The sequence below is a fragment of the Takifugu rubripes genome, chromosome 22 (assembly GCF_901000725.2).
Source record: "Takifugu rubripes chromosome 22, fTakRub1.2, whole genome shotgun sequence".
Taxonomy (NCBI): domain Eukaryota; kingdom Metazoa; phylum Chordata; class Actinopteri; order Tetraodontiformes; family Tetraodontidae; genus Takifugu; species Takifugu rubripes.
This window is the reverse complement of record NC_042306.1, coordinates 15800902-15822022: the sequence shown is the minus strand read 5'-3', so window position 1 is coordinate 15822022 and position 21121 is coordinate 15800902. Positions and strand designations below refer to the sequence as shown.

The window sequence follows — 21121 nt, the reverse complement described above, 5'->3', positions numbered from 1 at the left end:
TGTTTTCACTCCTCTTCTTCACCACAATTGGAGACAATATCATTTCTTTACTGCATTAACTTGGTTTTTATACTTTGCGTGAAAAAGCCATAAAATATTTATAATGAAATAGAAACAACATAGTTCCTCTTCCTGTCTTGGAGGCCTCTTCATCTGTGCTCCAAGTTTGATTTCTCTCATCAGTTCTCAAGATGAAGAAAACTTTGTCATCACATCTCCTGACAGGAAGAGACGCTGTGTGTCGCCCTCTAGCGGCCGCTGCTCAGTGTGGCCTTACTGTGGAGGTTTTAGTGCGCACTTCTGCTGCTTCCTGTCACTGTGGGCCTCAGAGCACAGTAGTACACTGCAGAGTCTGACAGCTGAAGCTCCTGGATCTTCAGAGGAACTGATTTCATGGTGGAGTTCAGTGTGGAGGAAAATCTCTCCTTAAACTCATCTTCTGTTTTCCCCTTACCGAAGGTGACCCTGCTCAGGATGAACTGGGGTCTGCTGGTCCCCTCCTGTTTGTACCAGAACAAGTTCGGGGATGTGTCGGTGGTCTGAAAAGTACAGTCCAGTGTAACAGTGTCTCCTTCAGCAGCAACAACATCTTCTGGTGGCTGCATCACTTTGTCTTCTCCTCTACACTCTGATGAAGAAGAACATGCAGGAATCACTCAAGATGATCCACTGAGTGGCTCAAAGAGTTTCCACATCTGACGCACACAGTTCTGGCCTCTAATGTGAGGCAGTGGCAGCGTGTGGTTGTCTGGTACCTACCAAAGCAAAGAGCAGCCAGAAGAATCCACAGCCAAGGTTCCATCTCTGCAAGAAGCTCCAAAGCAGCAGGAGAAACTGTCTGATGTTCAACATTCGGTGGTGGCCTTGTTCTCTTCCTGCAGCTCTTTCTGCTCTCAGCATGGTTAGACACAGAGGAGCACACCTCCTCTTGGGTCATGTGGCCCTCTACTATAAAAGAGTCTCTCATCAGGTCTCAAGATGAAGAAAACTTTGTCATCACATCTCCTGACAGGAAGAGACGCTGTGTGTCGCCCTCTAGCGGCCGCTGCTCAGTGTGGCCTTACTGTGGAGGTTTTAGTGCGCACTTCTGCTGCTTCCTGTCACTGTGGGCCTCAGAGCACAGTAGTACACTGCAGAGTCTGACAGCTGAAGCTCCTGGATCTTCAGAGGAGCTGATTTCATGGTGGAGTTCAGTGTGGAGGAAAATCTCTCCTTAAACTCATCTTCTGTTTTCCCCTGACCAAAGGTGAACTTGCTCAGGATGAACTGGGGTCTGCTGGTCCCATCCTGTTTGTACCAGAACAAGTTTGGGGATGGGTCGGTGGTCTGAAAAGTACAGTCCAGTGTAACAGTGTCTCCTTCAGCAGCAACAACATCTTCTGGTGGCTGCATCACTTTGTCTTCTCCTCTACACTCTGATGAAGAAGAACATGCAGGAATCACTCAAGATGATCCACTGAGTGGCTCAAAGAGTTTCCACATCTGACACACACAGTTCTGGCCTCTAATGTGAGGCAGTGGCAGCGTGTGGTTGTCTGGTACCTACCAAAGCAAAGAGCAGCCAGAAGAATCCACAGCCAAGGTTCCATCTCTGCAAGAAGCTCCAAAGCAGCAGGAGAAACTGTCTGATGTTCAACATTCGGTGGTGGCCTTGTTCTCTTCTGGCAGCTCTTTCTGCTCTCACCATGGTTAGACACAGAGGAGCACACCTCCTCCTGGGTCATGTGGCCCTCTAGTGTAAAAGAGTCTATCATCAGTTCTCAAGATGAAGAAAACTTTGTCATCACATCTCCTGACAGGAAGAGACGCTGTGTGTCGCCCTCTAGCGGCCGCTGCTCAGTGTGGCCTTACTGTGGAGGTTTTAGTGCGCACTTCTGCTGCTTCCTGTCACTGTGGGCCTCAGAGCACAGTAGTACACTGCAGAGTCTGACAGCTGAAGCTCCTGGATCTTCAGAGGAGCTGATTTCATGGTGGGGTTCAGTGTGGAGGAAAATCTCTCCTCAAACTCATCTTCTGTTTTCCCCTTACCGATGGTGAACCTGCTCAGGATGAATTGGGGTCTGCTGGTCCCATCCTGTTTGTACCAGAAGATGTTGACGTCTGTGACTGTGCTGGTGTAGTGACAGTCCAGTGTGACTGTTTGGTCTTCTGCTGCCATCTCCTCTGCTTTTGGTTGCAGCACAGTGTCTTTTTGGGTTCTGCACTCTGGAAAACAGACAGCATGAAGGTGCTCTCAGGGAATCGTACTCACATCCCTCTGGTGGGACAGACAGAGTTGTGTTCATACCAGCCCACAGAGTTGCCATCCACAGTGAGACGAACAGAGGAGTCATGTTGAGGAACGGTGAACTCCAGCCACAATGAAGAGCTCTGTGATGTCTCCGTGTAGTCTTCTTCAGACCTCAGGCGGGTTTGAGAAGGAGGAGCCTGACCAGAGGAACTGAGCTCCATCACAAGCTTCTACTGACAGCTTCACATCCTCCAACTCACTCATTATTTCTACTGTCTCTAGATGGAGACCTCGACTGTAAAAACAAGGACTACCTGAGAGTTACCAGCACAGGAGCATCAAAACGTCACAACGAAACACAGATGAAATCCCTTTCCTGATCTGATTCAGAAGGTCTGTTTGCATCTCACAGCTCTGGTGCCTGTGAGGAAGCAGCTGGTGGCGCTCTTCAGAACAGAGGAGCTCAGCAGGAAGAAGCACAGCTGTAGAACCAGAGCACTGAGGACTACAAGTGGAGCAAGGGGGAGTAGATGGAAGAATCCTGTCCCACAGATCATCAACAGGAGGCCTGGAGGCCCCAACGGCAGCAACAGTGACCAGTGTGGTGTGTTTTGAAGACGCGTGGCTGCCCTCGGACTGCCTGCACCACAGTGTTTCCTTGCCAAGCTTCAGGACAGAGATGTTCTGAGGGTGAGAAGGCAGGAGGGCCTCGGCCAACATGTGAATGAAGGAAGCTTCATTTGTGGACACGGCACATCTGCTGCACGCCTGAGCTTCAGCCTTTAGCCTTGCTCATGTGCTGCCATTGAACCAGAATCACAACCAGAACCAACTTCATTGCCAGGTAAGTTTGCACACACAAGAACTCTGTCTTGGGCTTTTGGTGCTTTGCATGGATTAAGAAATAAAATAATTCTAAGAACAAACCTGAGATAAATATGACCAGAGGACTGTTTCTGGAGTGCACGTGTGCAGCCTTAACGTGCAACAATCAGAAGAGTGGCTGTTGAGTCACTCCCAGTTATTCACTGACTGTAGGTACCATCGTCCAGAGGCTCCTAACCAACGCCTGTTTACACATGTGAGTAGAACATGAAGCACCAGATGAGGGATCCCTCTCCCTGGGGGTTAGGGAAACCGTGGTCTACAGGTCCTGGAGGCCTACGGATCCTGGAGGAGTACAGATCCTGGAGGAGTACAGGTCCTGGAGGAGTACAGGTCCTGGAGGAGTACATATCCTGGAGGCCTAAGGGTCCTGGAGGAGTACAGGTCCTGGAGGAGTACAAGTCCTGGAGGTCTACATATCCTGGAGGCCTAAGGGTCCTGGAGGAGTACAGGTCCTGGAGTTCTACAGGTCCTGGAGGTCAAAGAGTCCTGCAGGTGTACAGGTTCAATAACTAAAAGGAATGAGCAGAAGCTGATTTATTATTTTTTCTTTACGTTTTTAAAAAAAAGTGAATTTAAAGGACTCCTCTGTGAACCATCACCTTATCATGGTGGAGGAGTTTGCGTACCCTAATGAGCCTGGGAGCTATGCTGTCCGGGGCAGTTTGCCCCTGGTAGGGTCTCCCAAGGTAGATTGGTCCTAGGTGAAGGGTCAGACAAAAAATGGTTCATAAGACCCATCATGGTACATCCAAAAGGGAAGCAGCGTACCCGGCCCGGAGGGTTACCGGGGCCCCATCCTGGAGCCAGGCCTGGGGCTGGGGCTCGATGGCGAGCGCCTGGTGGCCGGGCCTACGTCCATGGGGCCTGGCTGGGCCCAGCCCGAACCAGCTACGTGGATACTCCTGTCTCCAGTGGACCCACCAACCCGCAGGATGAGCATGAAGGGTCCGGTGCAGTGTGGACTGGGCGGCAGACCAAGGCGGAGGCCTTGGCAGTCTTATCCTCGGTGATGGAAATTGGCTTTTGGAACATGGAACGTCACCCCTCTGGCGTGGAAAGAGCTGGAGCTTGTGACGGAGGTTGAGCGCTACCGACTAGATATGGACGGTCTCACCTCCACACATAGCGTCGGCTCAGGAACCCAAGTCCTTGAGGGGGGTTGGACACTTTTCTACGCTGGAGTTGCTCAGGGTGAGAGACAGAGAGCGTGGGTGGACTTTTTCCTTGCCCCCAGACTCTCTAGTTCGACGTTGGGGTTCTCGCGATCGAGCGAAACGGTTGCTTCCCTGCGCCTTCGGGTCGGGGAACGGGTTCTGACAGTTGTTTGTGCGTATGCGCCAAACAATAGTTCAGAGTACCCGCCCTTTTTGGAGGATCTAGGACGGACGCTGGGCGCTTAACCGATCTGTCATGGTGAAGAAGGAGCTGAGCCGGAAGGCAAAGCTCTTGATTTACCGGTCGATCTACGTCCCAGTCCTCACCTATGGCCGTCAACGCTGGGTTATGACTGAAAGAACGAGATTGCGGATACAAGCGGCTGAAATGAGTTTCCTCCCCAGGGTGGCCGGGCTCAGCCTAAGAGATAGGGTGAGAAGCTCGGACATCCGGGAGGAGCTCGGAGTAGAACCGCTGCTTCTCCACATTGAGAGGAGTCAGTTGGGGTCAGCTCGGGCATCTGGCTAGGATGCCTTCCAGACGCCTCCCTTTAGAGGTGCTTCAGACATGTCCCACTGAGAGGCGGCCTCGTGGCCGGCCCAGGACTAAGTGGAGAGATTACATCTCTCACCTGGCTTCGGAGCGGTTGGGGGTTCCCCCGGAGGAGCTGATGGAAGTGGCCGGGGAGAGGGCTGTCTGGGCACCCTCCTGAAGCTGCTGCCCCCACGATCCGGATCCGGATAAGCCGGAGAAAGCGAAACGAAACCAAATTTAATGGAATCAATAATACAGAATGATACAATTATTGTTTTGTGTTTTTTGAAATGAATCTAATAATTCGGATCTTTCAATCAAATCTGAGTCATCATCGTTCTCTTTACATTTTTCAAGTTTTATTCAACATTACCAGAGAAAGAGACACTTCCAACTCATCACTAAATCGTCCCATAATTTGACACCCAAAAGTCAGACACATCCATGTTCAACATTTGTTCCTCCATTACACGTCTTAAAAAGAAATCATTTTTATTCATCGTTTCTGTTCGGTGCTTTCTAGTTGTGGCTTCCAACTCATTTTACGATCAATAACCTTTCCTAGAAACTAGAAACTTTCTGTCTTAAACTTGCTCAATTTCAACTTCATTCAAGTTCAGCTTAACGTGACAATTTTCCAAACACCACCAAAGCCCAGAAACGTTATTTTTATTTAGCGATAACTTATTGAGATCAAACCATGTTTTGAACGCCATCACGTCTCTTTGCCCTGGATTCAATCCCTGTTTCACATCACACCCAGAACAACTTGGCTTTGAATCATCTGCAAACACAACAACCAACTGCCAACCCACCAACACCCTCCCAACCTAATTTATGGCACTTGTTCTTACAGATGCAGATCTTCTGTCAGTGCCAAGGAACCTCTGACCTCTGGATGACCTCTGTTCCACCTGTGCTCCATAAGGAATCACTGTTATGCTGTTGGACTACTCTCTGCTTGATGATCTCCCATGAGCCACCAGAGACCAGCAGGTCTCTGTCTCTGCAGGAACCCGGGCAGATGCGGTGAGGAAATGTTGGAAGACAAGTCGAGTTCGGTGGGCGGAAGATCTAGTCGCTGCTTTCTGCGGATGACGTAGTTCTTCTGGCGCCATCGAACAGGGACCTCCAACAAATGCTGGGACGGTTCACGACCGAGTGTGAAGCGGCAGGGATGCGGATCAGCACCTCCAAGTCAGAGTCCTTGTTCCTCGCTCGGAAAAAGGTAGAGTGCCTTCTCCAGGTTGGGGAGGAGGTCCTGCCCCAGGTGGAGGAGTTCAAGTATCTCGGGATCTTGTTCACGAGTGAGGGTAGGATGGAACGGGAGATCGACAGGCGGATCGGAGCGGCGTCAGCAGTGATGCGGGCGCTTAACCAATCCATCGTGGTGAAGAAGGAGCTGAGCCGGAAGGCAAAGCTCTCGATTTCCCGGTCGATCTACGTCCCAGTCCTCACCTATGGCCATCAACGCTGGGTGATGACCGAAAGAACGAGATCGCGGATACAAGCGGCTGAAATGAGTTTCCTCCCCAGGGAGGCCGGGCTCAGCCTTAGAGACAGGGTGAGAAGCTTGGACATCCGGGAGGGGCTCGGAGTAGAACCGCTGCTCCTCCACATCGAGAAGAGTCAGTTGGGGTGGCTCAGGCATCTGGCTAGGATGCCTTCCAGACGCCTCCCTTTAGAGGTGTTCCGGACATGTCCCACTGGGAGGCGGCCTCGTGGCCAGCCCAGGACTAAGTGGAGAGATTACATCTCTCACCTGGCTTCGGAGCGGCTGGGGGTTCCCCCAGAAGAGCTGATGGAAGTGGCCGGGGAGAGGGCTGTCTGGGCACCCTCCTGAAGCTGCTGCCCCCGCGATCCGGATCCGGATAAGTGGCAGAAAACGAAATGAAAACACAAACTGCCCTGGAGAGTTTCACACTCTCAAGATTCACCCAAACCACCATTTTCCTTGTAGATCCAAAATCCATCTGAAAACACACAGCTGAAAGTTGACAAATGTGAAGCAGCTTTATAACGGCATAAAAGACTGAAATATTTTTGGATCAAACTGAAAGAATTTCATTTATGGTCCTTTTAGTGCTTTCAGATGTCTAAAATGTGAGCGGAACCTGCGTGAGGGTTCAGGTCCCACCAAACCAGCGTGGTGGTGGTAGATTGTGGGTCTGAAGCACGGTTCAGGTGGCTGCTCGCTGATGTGGAATTGTTGGCTGATCATGTGATCAGCACCTGTAACCAGTGTCTGATAAGGAACAGTGAACTTGTCTGTGATCGGTCAGATAGCTCTTGTCAGGTTTTTGTACAGCGTCTTCGTCTCTTTGTGTCTCCGTGGCCCTCAGAGCGCAGTAGTACACAGCCGAGTCTGCCAGCGTCACATCTGTAATGGTCAGTTCACTTTCTTGTTGCCCTGTGTTGCATCTGTATCTCTGATCAGGGATGTATTGGCCTGTGTTGCTTCTTGCTCCTTTCCAGAGAATAAACTGGGGTGCCTCATAGTCAGACTGGTGTTTGTACCAGACCAGATAAACATCAGAATGTGAAGTCTCATAGTTACATCTGAGCGTTACATCTTCTCCTTCTCTGCTGCTGATTCCATTTTTCATCCCTGGAACAGGGGAAATTTTCTGCCCCCATGTTGTTTCTGGAAAACACAGAAGACATGATGTCCGTCTGACGGTATGTTGGAAGAGCCACCGATATACGGAGCAATCTGGACAAAACACCTACCAAAGCAAAGAGCAGCCAGAAGAATCCACAGCCAAGGTTCCATCTCTGCAAGAAGCTCCAAAGCAGCAGGAGAAACTGTCTGATGTTCAACATTCGGTGGTGGCCTTGTTCTCTTCTGGCAGCTCTTTCTGCTCTCACCATGGTTAGACACAGAGGAGCACACCTCCTCCTGGGTCATGTGGCCCTCTGGTGTGACGAAGGCTTCCAGGAGCTGGGTGCTGTGTTGTTGTAGACAGGTTGTGGGTTTCCTGTCACTCTGGGCCTCACAGCACAGTCGTACACAGCAGAATCTGGAACTGCAGCAGAGGACACCTGCAGATCCACTCGGTCTCTGGACTCGTTGGAGGAGAACTTTGGCCGTGATCTTAGAGTTGCTGCAGGTCAGCACACTGGCAGCAGCTTGTTGTAGCAGCTGGACTCTCTAAGTTTTGGGAGTTTTTTCATCTCAACAGGAGAGATTTTAGATGTCTGTGATGAGATGATTCATGTCAAAGAATGGTGAAAATGTGAGGACCGAGATTTCAGCCCTGTGGTGCCCCAGAAGAACTCACAACCTGAGGAAACAACACATGAATTCTTTTCTTATTGCCAGAAAAAAAGCTGAGACAAGCTGAAGAAGTGAGGACAGGCTCATCTTCATCATGAAGTCTTCACGTTGGTGCCTCCGTGGAAGCTAATGGAGCTACAGGAAATGACTGGTTCTCTGGTGTCTCATTCATGCATCAATAGTTCTACCACCAACCTTGTTTTGTCTTAACATCATTGCTGTTTCTTCTCTGATTTTAGTTGTTCATCTTTGTCAATATTGGGGATTGTTTTCACTCCTCTTCTTCACCAGAATTGGAGACAATATAATTTCTTTACTGCATTAACTTGGTTTTTATTATTTGCGTGAAAAAAGCCATAAAATATTTATAATGAAAGACAAACAACATAGTTCCTCTTCCTGTCTTGGAGGCCTCTTCATCTGTGCTCCAGGTTTGATTTCTCTCATGATTTTTAAAGATGAAGAAAACTTTGTCCTCAGATCTCCTGACAGGAAGAGACGCTGTGTGTCGCCCTCTAGCGGCCGCTGCTCGGTGTGGCCTTACTGTGGAGGTTTTAGTGCGCACTTCTGCTGCTTCCTGTCACTGTGGGCCTCAGAGCACAGTAGTACACTGCAGAGTCTGACAGCTGAAGCTCCTGGATCTTCAGAGGAGCTGATTTCATGGTGGAGTTCAGTGTGGAGGAAAATCTCTCCTTAAACTCATCTTCTGTTTTCCCCTTACCGAAGGTGAACTTGCTCAGGATGAACTGGGGTCTGCTGGTCCCATCCTGTTTGTACCAGAACAAATACGGGTTTGTGTAGGAGGTCTGAAAAGTGCAGTCCAGTGTAACAGTGTCTCCTTCAGCAGCAACAACATCTTCTGGTGGCTGCATCACTTTGTCTTCTCCTCGACACTCTGATGAAGAAGAACATGCAGGAATCACTCAAGATGATCCACTGAGTGGCTCAAAGAGTTTCCACATCTGACACACACAGTTCTGGCCTCTAATGTGAGGCAGTGGCAGCGTGTGGTTGTCTGGTACCTACCAAAGCAAAGAGCAGCCAGAAGAATCCACAGCCAAGGTTCCATCTCTGCAAGAAGCTCCAAAGCAGCAGGAGAAACTGTCTGATGTTCAACATTCGGTGGTGGCCTTGTTCTCTTCTGGCAGCTCTTTCTGCTCTCAGCATGGTTAGACACAGAGGAGCACACCTCCTCCTGGGTCATGTGGCCCTCTAGTGTGACGAAGGCTTCCAGGAGCTGGGTGCTGTGTTGTTGTAGACAGGTTGTGGGTTTCCTGTCACTCTGGGCCTCACAGCACAGTCGTACACAGCAGAATCTGGAACTGCAGCAGAGGACACCTGCAGATCCACTCGGTCTCTGGACTCTTTGGTGGAGAACTTTGGCCGTGATCTTAGAGCCTCTGACCATGTGATAAGGTTACTTCCTGAGATATACAGGAGGAACTCTGGTGCTTCTCCTGGATATTGGTGATACCAGAAGAAATGATCAGGGCCAGATGCTTGATTGGAGTATTTGTAGGACAGAGTCAAGATTCAAGATTCAAGATTCAAGATTCAAGATGTACTTTTTTCATCCCCGTAGGGAAATTGAATTGTAGCAGCCTAACATGGATGAATATAACTGTAGTCTCGGTTTTGTATTTGCAAAGTATAGAAATAGAATAAATAAAATACAAATAAGATTAGAATATTATAGTATTATGAGCATATATTCAGCATACATTATTAGCATATATATAATATAATATATACATATTATAGGCATATATATAAGTATCAAATAAAATAGAATTAAAATGACAACATAAACCATAAACAGTTATTGTTATTGGCTGGGTTAGGATGAGTTATACAGTCTGATGGTGGACGGCAGGAAGGACTTCCTGTAGCGTTCCTTAGAGCAGCGAGGCTGCAGGAGTCTGCTGCTGAAGCTGCTCCTCAGTTTGTCCACTGTGTTATGGAGGGGGGGGGACTGTCCATGATTGTCCACAGTTTCAACACCATCCTGTCCCTCACCACCTCGTCCACGTTTGCAAGTCTACAGCCAACAACAGACCAGCCTTTTTAATGAGTTTGTGGAGTCTGTTAGCATCCTTAGCTTAGCCTGCTCCCCAGCACACTACAGCACAGAAGATGGTGCTAGCCATGATAGGCTGGTAGAACATGTGGAGCATCCTGCTGCAGACACTGAAGGACCTGAGTCTCCTGAGGAAGTAGAGGCTGCTCATGGCCTTCTGGTAGACAGCATCGGTGTTTGTGGACCTCAGAGCGGCGTCTTCGAAACTGACCACTTCTGTCTGGACTGCAGTCAGTTGTTCTCCACTGACACCTACAGGAAGAGTTTGATCCGTTACCATGGTGCCAAGAGGAACGAGCAGAGCGACAGTTGCTGCTGACTAATCATCCATACCTGTTAGAACGCTGAGCAACATCAGACAGAGAGCAGCGTAGAGCAGAGGCAGCATGGTGAACTAAAGGAACCTGTCTGCTGAAGAGAATTGTCTTTATTTTATTAACATGTGTTGTACCATATGTTTCTGTTTTCTGTTATAAGCACTTTAGAAGTTAGGAATAGTAGAATGTTTAATCAGTGGAATAAAGATAAGCAGTCAGTTGACCCTTCCTTGACATGAATGTTGTTTAGACAGTTGGAGCCAGGAGGAGACAGTCAGAAGGAAAGTGGTAGACCCCCATTGTAAAACGTGACAGAATAGTTTACTGGTGTGGATAAGTTCCTCGGCAGGAATGACCTCTGACCTAGCTATCTGGGAAGAAAATGGAGAAGGACTGCACCAACTAGTTAGGTGGTCAGACTTCATGCCCTGACAATTGACTCTGTTGTTTGTAGGGTTATGAACTGCCCCAGGGTTCTGTAATATTTGTATCTTGAATTCATTCTATTGTAAATACATTTTGAAATTGGCATTTGTTTACTTGAAGTCTTCATTTAAAGAACACGCGGATTGGCAGTGACACACGAGAGGTATTGCAATCCAACAATTTGGTGACCCCGACGTGATGAAGACAGAAAAGACATCTGAAGCAAAGAATTCAACAACGGTCACTTCGGAGGACAACTGACGACAAAGGGATCCCTAATAAAAGGTAAGCAGACACCTGTTTAATCAAAAGTTCTGCACATTGGCAATTTCCAAATTTGTCGTCACTGTCAATTGAAGTGTCCTAGTTATAAATTCCAGATACAAATATAGAAAATAGAAACGACTGCAGGAATTATGGTTAGAGTCCGGAAAATAACGGTTAGAGTCCGTTAGTAAATACGGTTAGAGTCCGGAAAATAAACGGTTAGAGTCCGGAAAATAGACGGTCAGAGGCCGGAAGTACTATAGGATTTTAATAACTGGTGATTTTAATCTACACCTCAACAACGCCTCGGACCCAGTGTCCAGAGAATTTTTAAACCTCCTTCACAGTCTGGATTTTAAACAACATGTCACACAGCCGACCCACAACAGAGGGCGTACCCTGGACCTGGTCATAACCTATGGCCTGTCCGTGGGTGGGTCCTCTGTTGTGGATCTGGCTGTGTCTGACCACTTTTGCGTGTTTTTTAACATCACCAGTTTTAACCAGCGGGGGGCCCCTGTGGGAACGGTGGGGAGACGCTACCTGACTCCTGAAGTGGCTGCAAATTTTATCCAGATTTTACAGAGCACTCCTGCAGAAATTTTACCAGCACCGTGTGATTTTATTGTTGACACTTTTAACAATAAATTAAAGTCAACGCTGGACTCTGTGGCTCCACTTGTCACAAAAACTGTACGAACAAAACGTGCACCACCGTGGAGAAATGAAGAAACTAGAATACTGAAAAGAACCTGCAGGAGTGCTGAGAGGAGGTGGAGGAAATCCAAACTGACCATCCATAAAGAAATATTTTATCAACACCTCAAAACCTACAATAACACAATCAAGCAGGCAAGAACCTCTCATTTCAAAAAACTAATCTCCAACAATAAAAACAACCCCAAATTTCTATTCCACACCATTGAGCTTTTAACCACTGGTAATTTTAACAGGTGTCCCACAACAACGACTGACACCCTCTGCGAGGCCTTTGCAGACCACTTCAGGAGTAAAATCGATAATATTAGATCCAGTCTTTTATCACAGCAAATTTTAATCAACAACACTCCTGGATCATTGCTTCCACCTGAGGAGACACTGGAGAGTTTTGTCCTGGTTGATGCGAGGACACTTGGTCGAGTTTTCTCCCAAGTTAGGCCCACAACCTGCCTTTTAGACCCAATTCCCACACCGTTTTTCAAAACATTTTATGGATTCTTTGAGGAACATCTCTTATATATGGTGAATTGCTCTCTTCAGACGGGTGTCTTCCCCACCTCCTTTAAAACAGCGGTGGTGAAGCCCCTTCTGAAGAAGAGCAATCTAGACCCCAGCGTTTTAAATAACTATCGGCCAGTATCCAACCTACCATTTTTAAGTAAAATCTTAGAAAAACTTGTTTTTAACCAAGTAAATGATTTTTTAAACTCAAAGGACATTTTAGAGAGGCATCAGTCTGGTTTTAGGATGAACCACAGTACAGAGACAGCCCTTTTAAAGATTTTAAATGACATCAGGTGTAACCTAGACAACAAAAAGCTCACGGTGTTGGTTCTACTGGATCTGACCGCCGCTTTTGATACAGTAGACCACCATATTTTATTGAATAGACTGAAGAACCTGGTCGGCCTCTCTGGTACTGTTCTTAACTGGTTCACCTCCTACCTTAGTGATCGAAGCTTCTTTGTAAGTATGGATACATGTTCCTCGAGAATCCATGAGACAAAGTGTGGGGTTCCCCAAGGGTCAATTTTAGGTCCAACCCTTTTTAATCTTTACATGCTTACTCTTGGGGACGTCATCAGGAGCCACGGCATCAGCTTCCACAGCTATGCTGACGATACGCAACTGTACATCGCCGTGGCTCCTGGTGACACAGGGCCAGTCGATGCCCTTTTTAACTGTATTCTAGATATCCAGTCATGGATGGCAGAAAACTTCCTACAGCTCAACCAGGACAAAACAGAAGTCTTAGTTATTGGTCCTGAAGGTCAGAGAGAGAAACCTTTTCCAAAATTGAAGGATTTTAAACCATCTCAATCTGTAAAAAATCTGGGTGTGATCCTTGACTCTGAGCTTAGTTTTATTCCACACATCAAAAACATAACAAAGGTGGGTTTTTACCACCTGAAAAATATAGCCAGAGTCCGCCCGTTTCTCTCTCAGGCCAGCACGGAGGTGCTGATGCACGCTTTTATCTCTTGTCGTTTAGATTATTGTAATGCCCTGCTCTCTGGTCTTCCAAAAAAGAGCATCTCTAACCTACAATTATTACAAAACTCAGCTGCACGGGTGCTGACGAGGACCAGAGGGCGGGAGCACATCACACCGGTTTTAGAATCGCTGCATTGGCTACCCGTGCGTTTCAGGATCGATTTTAAGGTTCTTTTACTAGTTTTTAAATGTCTTAATGGTCTTGGCCCGACTTATTTATCTGACCTGCTTTTATTCTATCATCCCTCGCGGACTCTGAGGTCTTCCGGCACCGGCCTTTTAACCATCCCACATGTAAGCACTAAAACGCACGGGGAAGCGGCCTTCAGTTATTATGGTCCCCGACTGTGGAACAGCCTGCCGGAGAACCTCAGGGCCGCAGAGACTGTTGAGATTTTTAAAAAGAGGCTCAAGACACACCTTTTTAATCAGGCCTTTAATTGATTTTCTGATTATTTTAAATTTATTTTATGTCTTATCCTTATTTTACTTGACACTTTTACTGTTTTACTCCCTCAGTTTTTAGTCTTTACACCTTTCATCTCATTTACTGTTTTAGTCTGTTTTAGTCTTAGTACTGTTTTACTCCCTCAGTTCTTATTCCCAGTTTTTAGTCTTTACACCTTTTATCCCATTTACTGTTTCAGTCCTTCCGTTTTTAGCTCCAGTGTCTCCTCATGGTGTTTCCTCATGGGGGCCTGCCAGGCTGGGAGATGTTTCCGGTCTACCGCTGGAGGTGCTGTCCCATTGTCGACCCTGGACTGGGTGGTTAGGGGGCTCTGTGCTTTGGTGTGGAGCCTCCGGTCTGTCCGGGTCGGGGTGGTCTTTGTGGCGGTACCACCTGTGGTCACGGACCGTGACCTCCCTCGGCCTGGTGGGCCTCCAAAGGTGGCGTCTCCTTCGCCTCAGGTCTCGGTGCCCAGCCATGTCTCAGCTTGCCTCAGCTTGTTTATGTGTGTGGGTGTGTGTGTAAGTGTGTTGTATGCATGTGTGTGTCTCTGTCCTTTTCTTAATTCTGTTGTTCTCTTTGCTGTTTTTATCCTTTGTGAGGCACTTTGTGCTACCTAGCGTATGAAAAGTGCCATATAAATAAAGATTGATTTGATTTGATTTGATTTGTTGAAAAAACAGGGAATAGACGGTTAGAGTAAACCGGAACTAGTACTAGACTCCGAGTCCCAACCCAAATCTTTTTGATATACAGTGCTGTGCATACAGCAATACAGCACTGTATATGAAAAAGATTTGGGTTGGGACTCGGAGCGCAGTTGACGGGACGGACACTCCCGACGCCCGAGATTTGTGTTTTTGTGTGGGTTGGAAAAGTGCCAGAGTGAACGTGAATTAAAAGGCTCTTTGTCCTTGGGAATTAACCCCTAGAGTGAAACCGGACCAACGAAGTTTGGTCTAGAAGCTTGTTTCACTGAGGCATTGAGTTGACCGTTGGAGTCATTCACATTCAATCTCACTTGGGAGCATAGTTAAAGATGAAACTAGAATGTGGTAAATCGTGTTGGGATCAGGGAGAATGTTCTCCCTATCCTCGGTCTGTGGAAGAACAGTGGAAGTGGACTCTTGATCAGGTGGTGAGTGGCATGAAAGAAGAGGACAGGGAAAGAGAATTGGATGCAATAAAAAAGTTGTGGAAGAAAGCTCCAGAGGTGAAGGTTAATTTAGCTGAAGCATTGTGTAAGTGGGAGTTAGAAATTCATACTATATTACAGGATCATCTTGATTATCCAAAATTAGGTTTTATAGCAGGAAAATCATGGAAAAAACAGGGTAAGGAGTTAGAAGATAAGCGTAGAAGGATACATGTTGTGGCTGTGGCAGGTGCAGCGGTGCACTATTGCAGATCTGGGGGAGTCACACGAGTGCCCAATGTAGAGAAGCTTTCATTAGAAGATCCAAACCAGACACTGACACTTAACACCACTCTTTACCCAGCATTACCTACTACCACTTCCCCACCCCCATATCAATTGCCAGTTTTGACTACTAATAGTGGTCAGTTAGATGTGGACAGAAATGAACAAATACAGGAGTTACGTGAGACAGTGGGTGAACTTTGGAGACAGGTTACCAGGATCAAACAGGGACAGGAAGAGGTTGAGGATAGCTTGGGAAAATTTGAATTTAGACAGGAATGCCAGGTGGTTCGCCCTAAAATATCCCAACAAACTTCATTTAAAAAACAGGACAGTCAAAAATCTGCATTAAACGTCTTCAAAACACTTTGCAATCAAACAAAACCAGTGAAAAGAGCTGATCTCTCAGGAGGATTTGCCAGGGCTGAATGCAGGGAGGAGAAGGCAAGACTGATTTATGGCAGTGATAAAGAGGAGAGCGAGAGTAAGACAGACACCCTCAAACTTCCAGCTACATTTATTGGGGAATTGGAACTTCAAGAGCCTGTTGAATCTCAGACAGAATTATATGAAGAAGATCCAGGTTCAAGTATGGAAAATTATGAATCAGAATCAAGGGAAGAGAGTGAGTGTGAGTATAGAGGTGAACCGTTGACAGGGGCCATAAACAATGAGGAGGTTGGTCAAACAGGAATACACACAAGGAGTAAGGGGCCCGCTTCAGGAAGACCGCAGCTACAGGCCCCTCTGATACAGAAAAGAGGAGGACAGGAACCAGTATATGTTCCGTTTGCTATCACAGACATTAATTGTTTGGTGGATAAGATGCCCCCCACCCGCAGACGGAGGCGGCAAGTGGATGTCCAGCCTGTTTAGTTTAACACAGAGCATGCAGCTGGCGATGGGAGACTTTAGAGGAATTTTAGGGAGACAAGTGTCTCTTTGGGATTTGGATAAGGTCGAGGTAGCAGCAGATATTAAAGACAGACCTAATGCTGCACGTTTTGGCCCTTGTGCAACCAGGGTTGCTGAAGCTATGAGACAGATATTTCCAGTATCTCCAGGAGCAATGCAGAACTTAAGATTTAAGTGGGAGGAAAGTGAGTCAGCACATGGGTTCCTTGCGAGGTGTAAAGAGGAATGGATGTGTGCCACAGGGTGCCATCCTGGCTCAGATAATTTACACACCACTTTTTTCCGTCAGGCCATAATTTTAGGACTTCCACAGTCAGTGAAAGAAGCCATGGAAGGAAATCCTGACCTTCCAGGGAGTACGGCGGATGTCTGGGAGAGACATCTCTCTCACCACATCAACACATTTAAAGTTAAACAACAGGGAAAGAAAGAGGAGGTGATGACAGCGCAGGAACAGCTCCTGAAAATGCAGTTAGATGAGGCACGGAAAAAGCTTAATGATAAACGAAAGGAAGAGAAACAGATGGTTCAGCAGTTTCCTCAGCAGGTGCAGCCAGATCTTTTAGGTCCGCAGCAAGATTTTGCTCTGATAAACCCGTATTGGGTCAGTCCAAGGGGAGGCATGTGTGGGAGACATGGCGGGCAGGGATACGGCTTGATAGGCGGGTACTTAGGCCGAGATCAGTGTCACGCCTGAAAAGGGTACGATCATTGGCGAAGGGACGGTCCATATCACAACTACCCGGAGGTACCAGGCAGTGTTCCACCATCTCATGGAATTTATCACCGGAGCCGATCTCATCTGACACCGTCGAGCTTGTGGGGTTCTCAGGGAGACCGGAGAGACTGCCGTTTTCTGGGCCATTAGTGACTCATTTTGCCGGACAGACTGTGTTGCACCCTTTTTTGATTTCACCACATTGCCATATCAACCTGTTGGGACGAGATCTCCTTGTGAGGACAGGAGCAGCTATTCTGTGTGGAGACAAAGGTCTTTTGGTGCAATTTCCTAATGGACTGAAACTGAACTGCTGTATTTCACACCAAGGTGTGAAGGGACAGATGCTGATGAGTCCGACATCCTCTCCAGAACAGGGGGGGGTGGGCAGATATTTATTGGGGAGAACTTGAGCCTGAGACCTCACCTGGTGTCGGTGTTGTGGCATTGTTTCAGAGCTGGAGGCCCTGGTTGTCGATGCTGGGTCCCTTTGCCCCGCCAGTTGATCCCTATCATGTCACCCTATTTTACGACCGTGAGAACAATGAGGTGTATCAGGATGCGTTTAGAGAAAAGTTATAGGGAAATTTCTGGATGATTACATCACCGTGTTTGTGTGTTGGGCCTGAAGGTGTGGCTGCGCAGGTCGACTTTGCTGAACAGAATGATTGGTATGAGAGACTGTAAAGGAAATGTTGTCATTTCTGGGTCTCGCAAGCTATAGTAGACATTTTATTCCTACATATTCAGAAAAGACTACGCTCCTACGTGCAATGGTGAATGAACAGGGAATGCGTAATTTGACAGCTCGGTTAACATGGACAACTGAGGGAGAGAAAGCATTCATTGCTCTTAAACAGGCACTCACGACAGCTGCACATTTGGCAGTTCCAGATTATAAGGATACTTTCTTTTTGGACGTTTCTGAAGGAGAACATACAGTAAATGGTGTTCTCTTTCAGAAAAAAGGGGGTGAAAGGAAAGTATTAATGTATGCAAGGATAATACAGTGTAAGGCATGTAGCAGGGGTAGTGACACACGAGAGGTATTGCAATCCAACACTGCTCTGTGCTGGATCCAGCTCTGCTCAATGTTGCCCTTCTTCTCTCCTCTCCAGCTCAGTTACAAGTGAGCTCCTCCCTCAGTCTCTCCAGCTCCTCTCTCATCTGCCTTTTCCCTGTTGCTGCAGGTCAGCACACTGGCAGCAGCTTCTTGTAGCAGCTGGACTCTCCAAGTTTTGGGAGTTTTTCCATCTCAACAGGAGAAAATTTAGATGTCTGATGAGATGATTCATGTCAAAGAATGGTGAAAATGTGAGGACCGAGATTTCAGCCCTGTGGTGCCCCAGAAGAACTCACAACCTGAGGAAACAACACATGAATTCTTTTCTTATTGCCAGAAAAAGAGCTGAAGAAGTGAGGACAGGCTCATCTTCATCATGAAGTCTTCACGTTGGTGCCTCCGTGGAAGCTAATGGAGCTACAGGAAATGACTGGTTCTCTGGTGTCTCATTCATGCATCAATAGTTCTACCACCAACCTTGTTTTGTCTTAACATCATTGCTCTTTCTTCTCTGATTTTAGTTGTTCGTCTTTGTCAATATTGGGGATTGTTTTCACTCCTCTTCTTCACCACAATTGGAGACAATATAATTTCTTTACTGCATTAACTTGGTTTTTAGACTTTGTGTGAAAAAAGCCATTAAACATTTATAATGAAAGAGAATCAACATAGTTCCTCTTCCTGTCTTGGAGGCCTCTTCATCTTTGCTGCAGGTTTGATTTCTCTCATCATTTTTAAAGATGAAGAAAACTTTGTCCTCACATCTCCTGACAGGAAGAGACGCTGTGTGTCGCCCTCTAGCGGCCGCTGCTCGGTGTGGCCTTACTGTGGAGGTTTTAGTGCGCACTTCTGCTGCTTCCTGTCACTGTGGGCCTCAGAGCACAGTAGTACACTGCAGAGTCTGACAGCTGAAGCTCCTGGATCTTCAGAGGAGCTGACGTCTTATTGATTAAAGCAGAAATTCTCTGTGGATCTGAAGCTTTCTGCTTGGCCCGAAGAAGCAATTTAGGAAAGTTGTTGTTTTCCTGTTTGTACCAGAACAAAGTCGAGTATGTGTCGGAGGTCTGAAAAGTACAGTCCAGTGTAACAGTGTCTCCTTCAGCAGCAACAACATCTTCTGGTGGCTGCATCACTTTGTCTTCTCCTCTACACTCTGATGAAGAAGAACATGCAGGAATCACTCAAGATGATCCACTGAGTGGCTCAAAGAGTTTCCACATCTGACGCACACAGTTCTGGCCTCTAATGTGAGGCAGTGGCAGCGTGTGGTTGTCTGGTACCTACCAAAGCAAAGAGCAGCCAGAAGAATCCACAGCCAAGGTTCCATCTCTGCAAGAAGCTCCAAAGCAGCAGGAGAAACTGTCTGATGTTCAACATTCGGTGGTGGCCTTGTTCTCTTCTGGCAGCTCTTTCTGCTCTCAGCATGGTTAGACACAGAGGAGCACACCTCCTCCTGGGTCATGTGGCCCTCTAGTGTGACGAAGGCTTCCAGGAGCTGGGTGCTGTGTTGTTGTAGACAGGTTGTGGGTTTCCTGTCACTCTGGGCCTCACAGCACAGTCGTACACAGCAGAATCTGGAACTGCAGCAGAGGACACCTGCAGATCCACTCGGTCTCTGGACTCTTTGGTGGAGAACTTTGGCCGTGATCTTAGAGCCTCTGACCATGTGATAAGGTTACTTCCTGAGATATACAGGAGGAACTCTGGTGCTTCTCCTGGATATTGGTGATACCAGAAGAAATGATCAGGGCCAGATGCTTGATTGGAGTATTTGTAGGACAGAGTCAAGATTCAAGATTCAAGATTCAAGATTCAAGATTCAAGATGTACTTTTTTCATCCCCGTAGGGAAATTGAATTGTAGCAGCCTAACATGGATGAATATAACTGTAGTCTCGGTTTTGTATTTACAAAGTATAGAAATAGAATAAATAAAATACAAATAAGATTAGAATATTATAGCATTATGAGCATATATACAGCATATATTATTAGCATATATATAATATAATATATACATATTATAGGCATATATATAAGTATCAAATAAAATAGAATTAAAATGACAACATAAACCTTAAACAGTTATTGTTATTGGCTGGGTTAGGATGAGTTATACAGTCTGATGGTGGACGGCAGGAAGGACTTCCTGTAGCGTTCCTTAGAGCAGCGAGGCTGCAGGAGTCTGCTGCTGAAGCTGCTCCTCAGTTTGTCCACTGTGTTATGGAGGGGGGGGGGACTGTCCATGATTGTCCACAGTTTCAACACCATCCTGTCCCTCACCACCTCGTCCACGTTTGCAAGTCTACAGCCAACAACAGACCAGCCTTTTTAATGAGTTTGTGGAGTCTGTTAGCATCCTTAGCTTAGCCTGCTCCCCAGCACACTACAGCACAGAAGATGGTGCTAGCCATGATAGGCTGGTAGAACATGTGGAGCATCCTGCTGCAGACACTGAAGGACCTGAGTCTCCTGAGGAAGTAGAGGCTGCTCATGGCCTTCTGGTAGACAGCATCGGTGTTTGTGGACCTCAGAGCGGCGTCTTCGAAACTGACCACTTCTGTCTGGACTGCAGTCAGTTGTTCTCCACTGACACCTACAGGAAGAGTTTGATCCGTTACCATGGTGCCAAGAGGAACGAGCAGAGCGACAGTTGCTGCTGACTAATCATCCATACCTGTTAGAACGCTGAGCAACATCAGACAGAGAGCAGCGTAGAGCAGAGGCAGCATGGTGAACTAAAGGAACCTGTCTGCTGAAGAGAATTGTCTTTATTTTATTAACATGTGTTGTACCATATGTTTCTGTTTTCTGTTATAAGCACTTTAGAAGTTAGGAATAGTAGAATGTTTAATCAGTGGAATAAAGATAAGCAGTCAGTTGACCCTTCCTTGACATGAATGTTGTTTAGACAGTTGGAGCCAGGAGGAGACAGTCAGAAGGAAAGTGGTAGACCCCCATTGTAAAACGTGACAGAATAGTTTACTGGTGTGGATAAGTTCCTCGGCAGGAATGACCTCTGACCTAGCTATCTGGGAAGAAAATGGAGAAGGACTGCACCAACTAGTTAGGTGGTCAGACTTCATGCCCTGACAATTGACTCTGTTGTTTGTAGGGTTATGAACTGCCCCAGGGTTCTGTAATATTTGTATCTTGAATTCATTCTATTGTAA

The 21121-nt window shown here is 47.0% G+C and overlaps 2 gene segments (V, D, J or C); both read right to left on the bottom strand.

Moving 5' to 3' along the window:
- Positions 1–1900: 1900 nt before the first annotated feature.
- Positions 1901–2353, bottom strand: LOC115247889 (T cell receptor alpha variable 38-2/delta variable 8-like; the record flags this gene model as incomplete). The annotated part of the segment is given in 2 exon segments: positions 1901–2205; positions 2288–2353. Coding segments are annotated over 2 exon segments (351 nt in total), but the record flags the coding sequence as incomplete, so codon positions are not given.
- Positions 2354–7360: 5007 nt separating this feature from the next.
- LOC101068051 (T cell receptor alpha variable 20-like) overlaps positions 7361–21121 on the bottom strand; it is a 165570-nt gene continuing 151809 nt past the window's right edge. Inside the window, 2 exon segments of the V gene segment in view lie at positions 7361–7451; positions 8754–8979. Coding sequence covers positions 7361–7451; positions 8754–8979 — 317 coding nt within the window.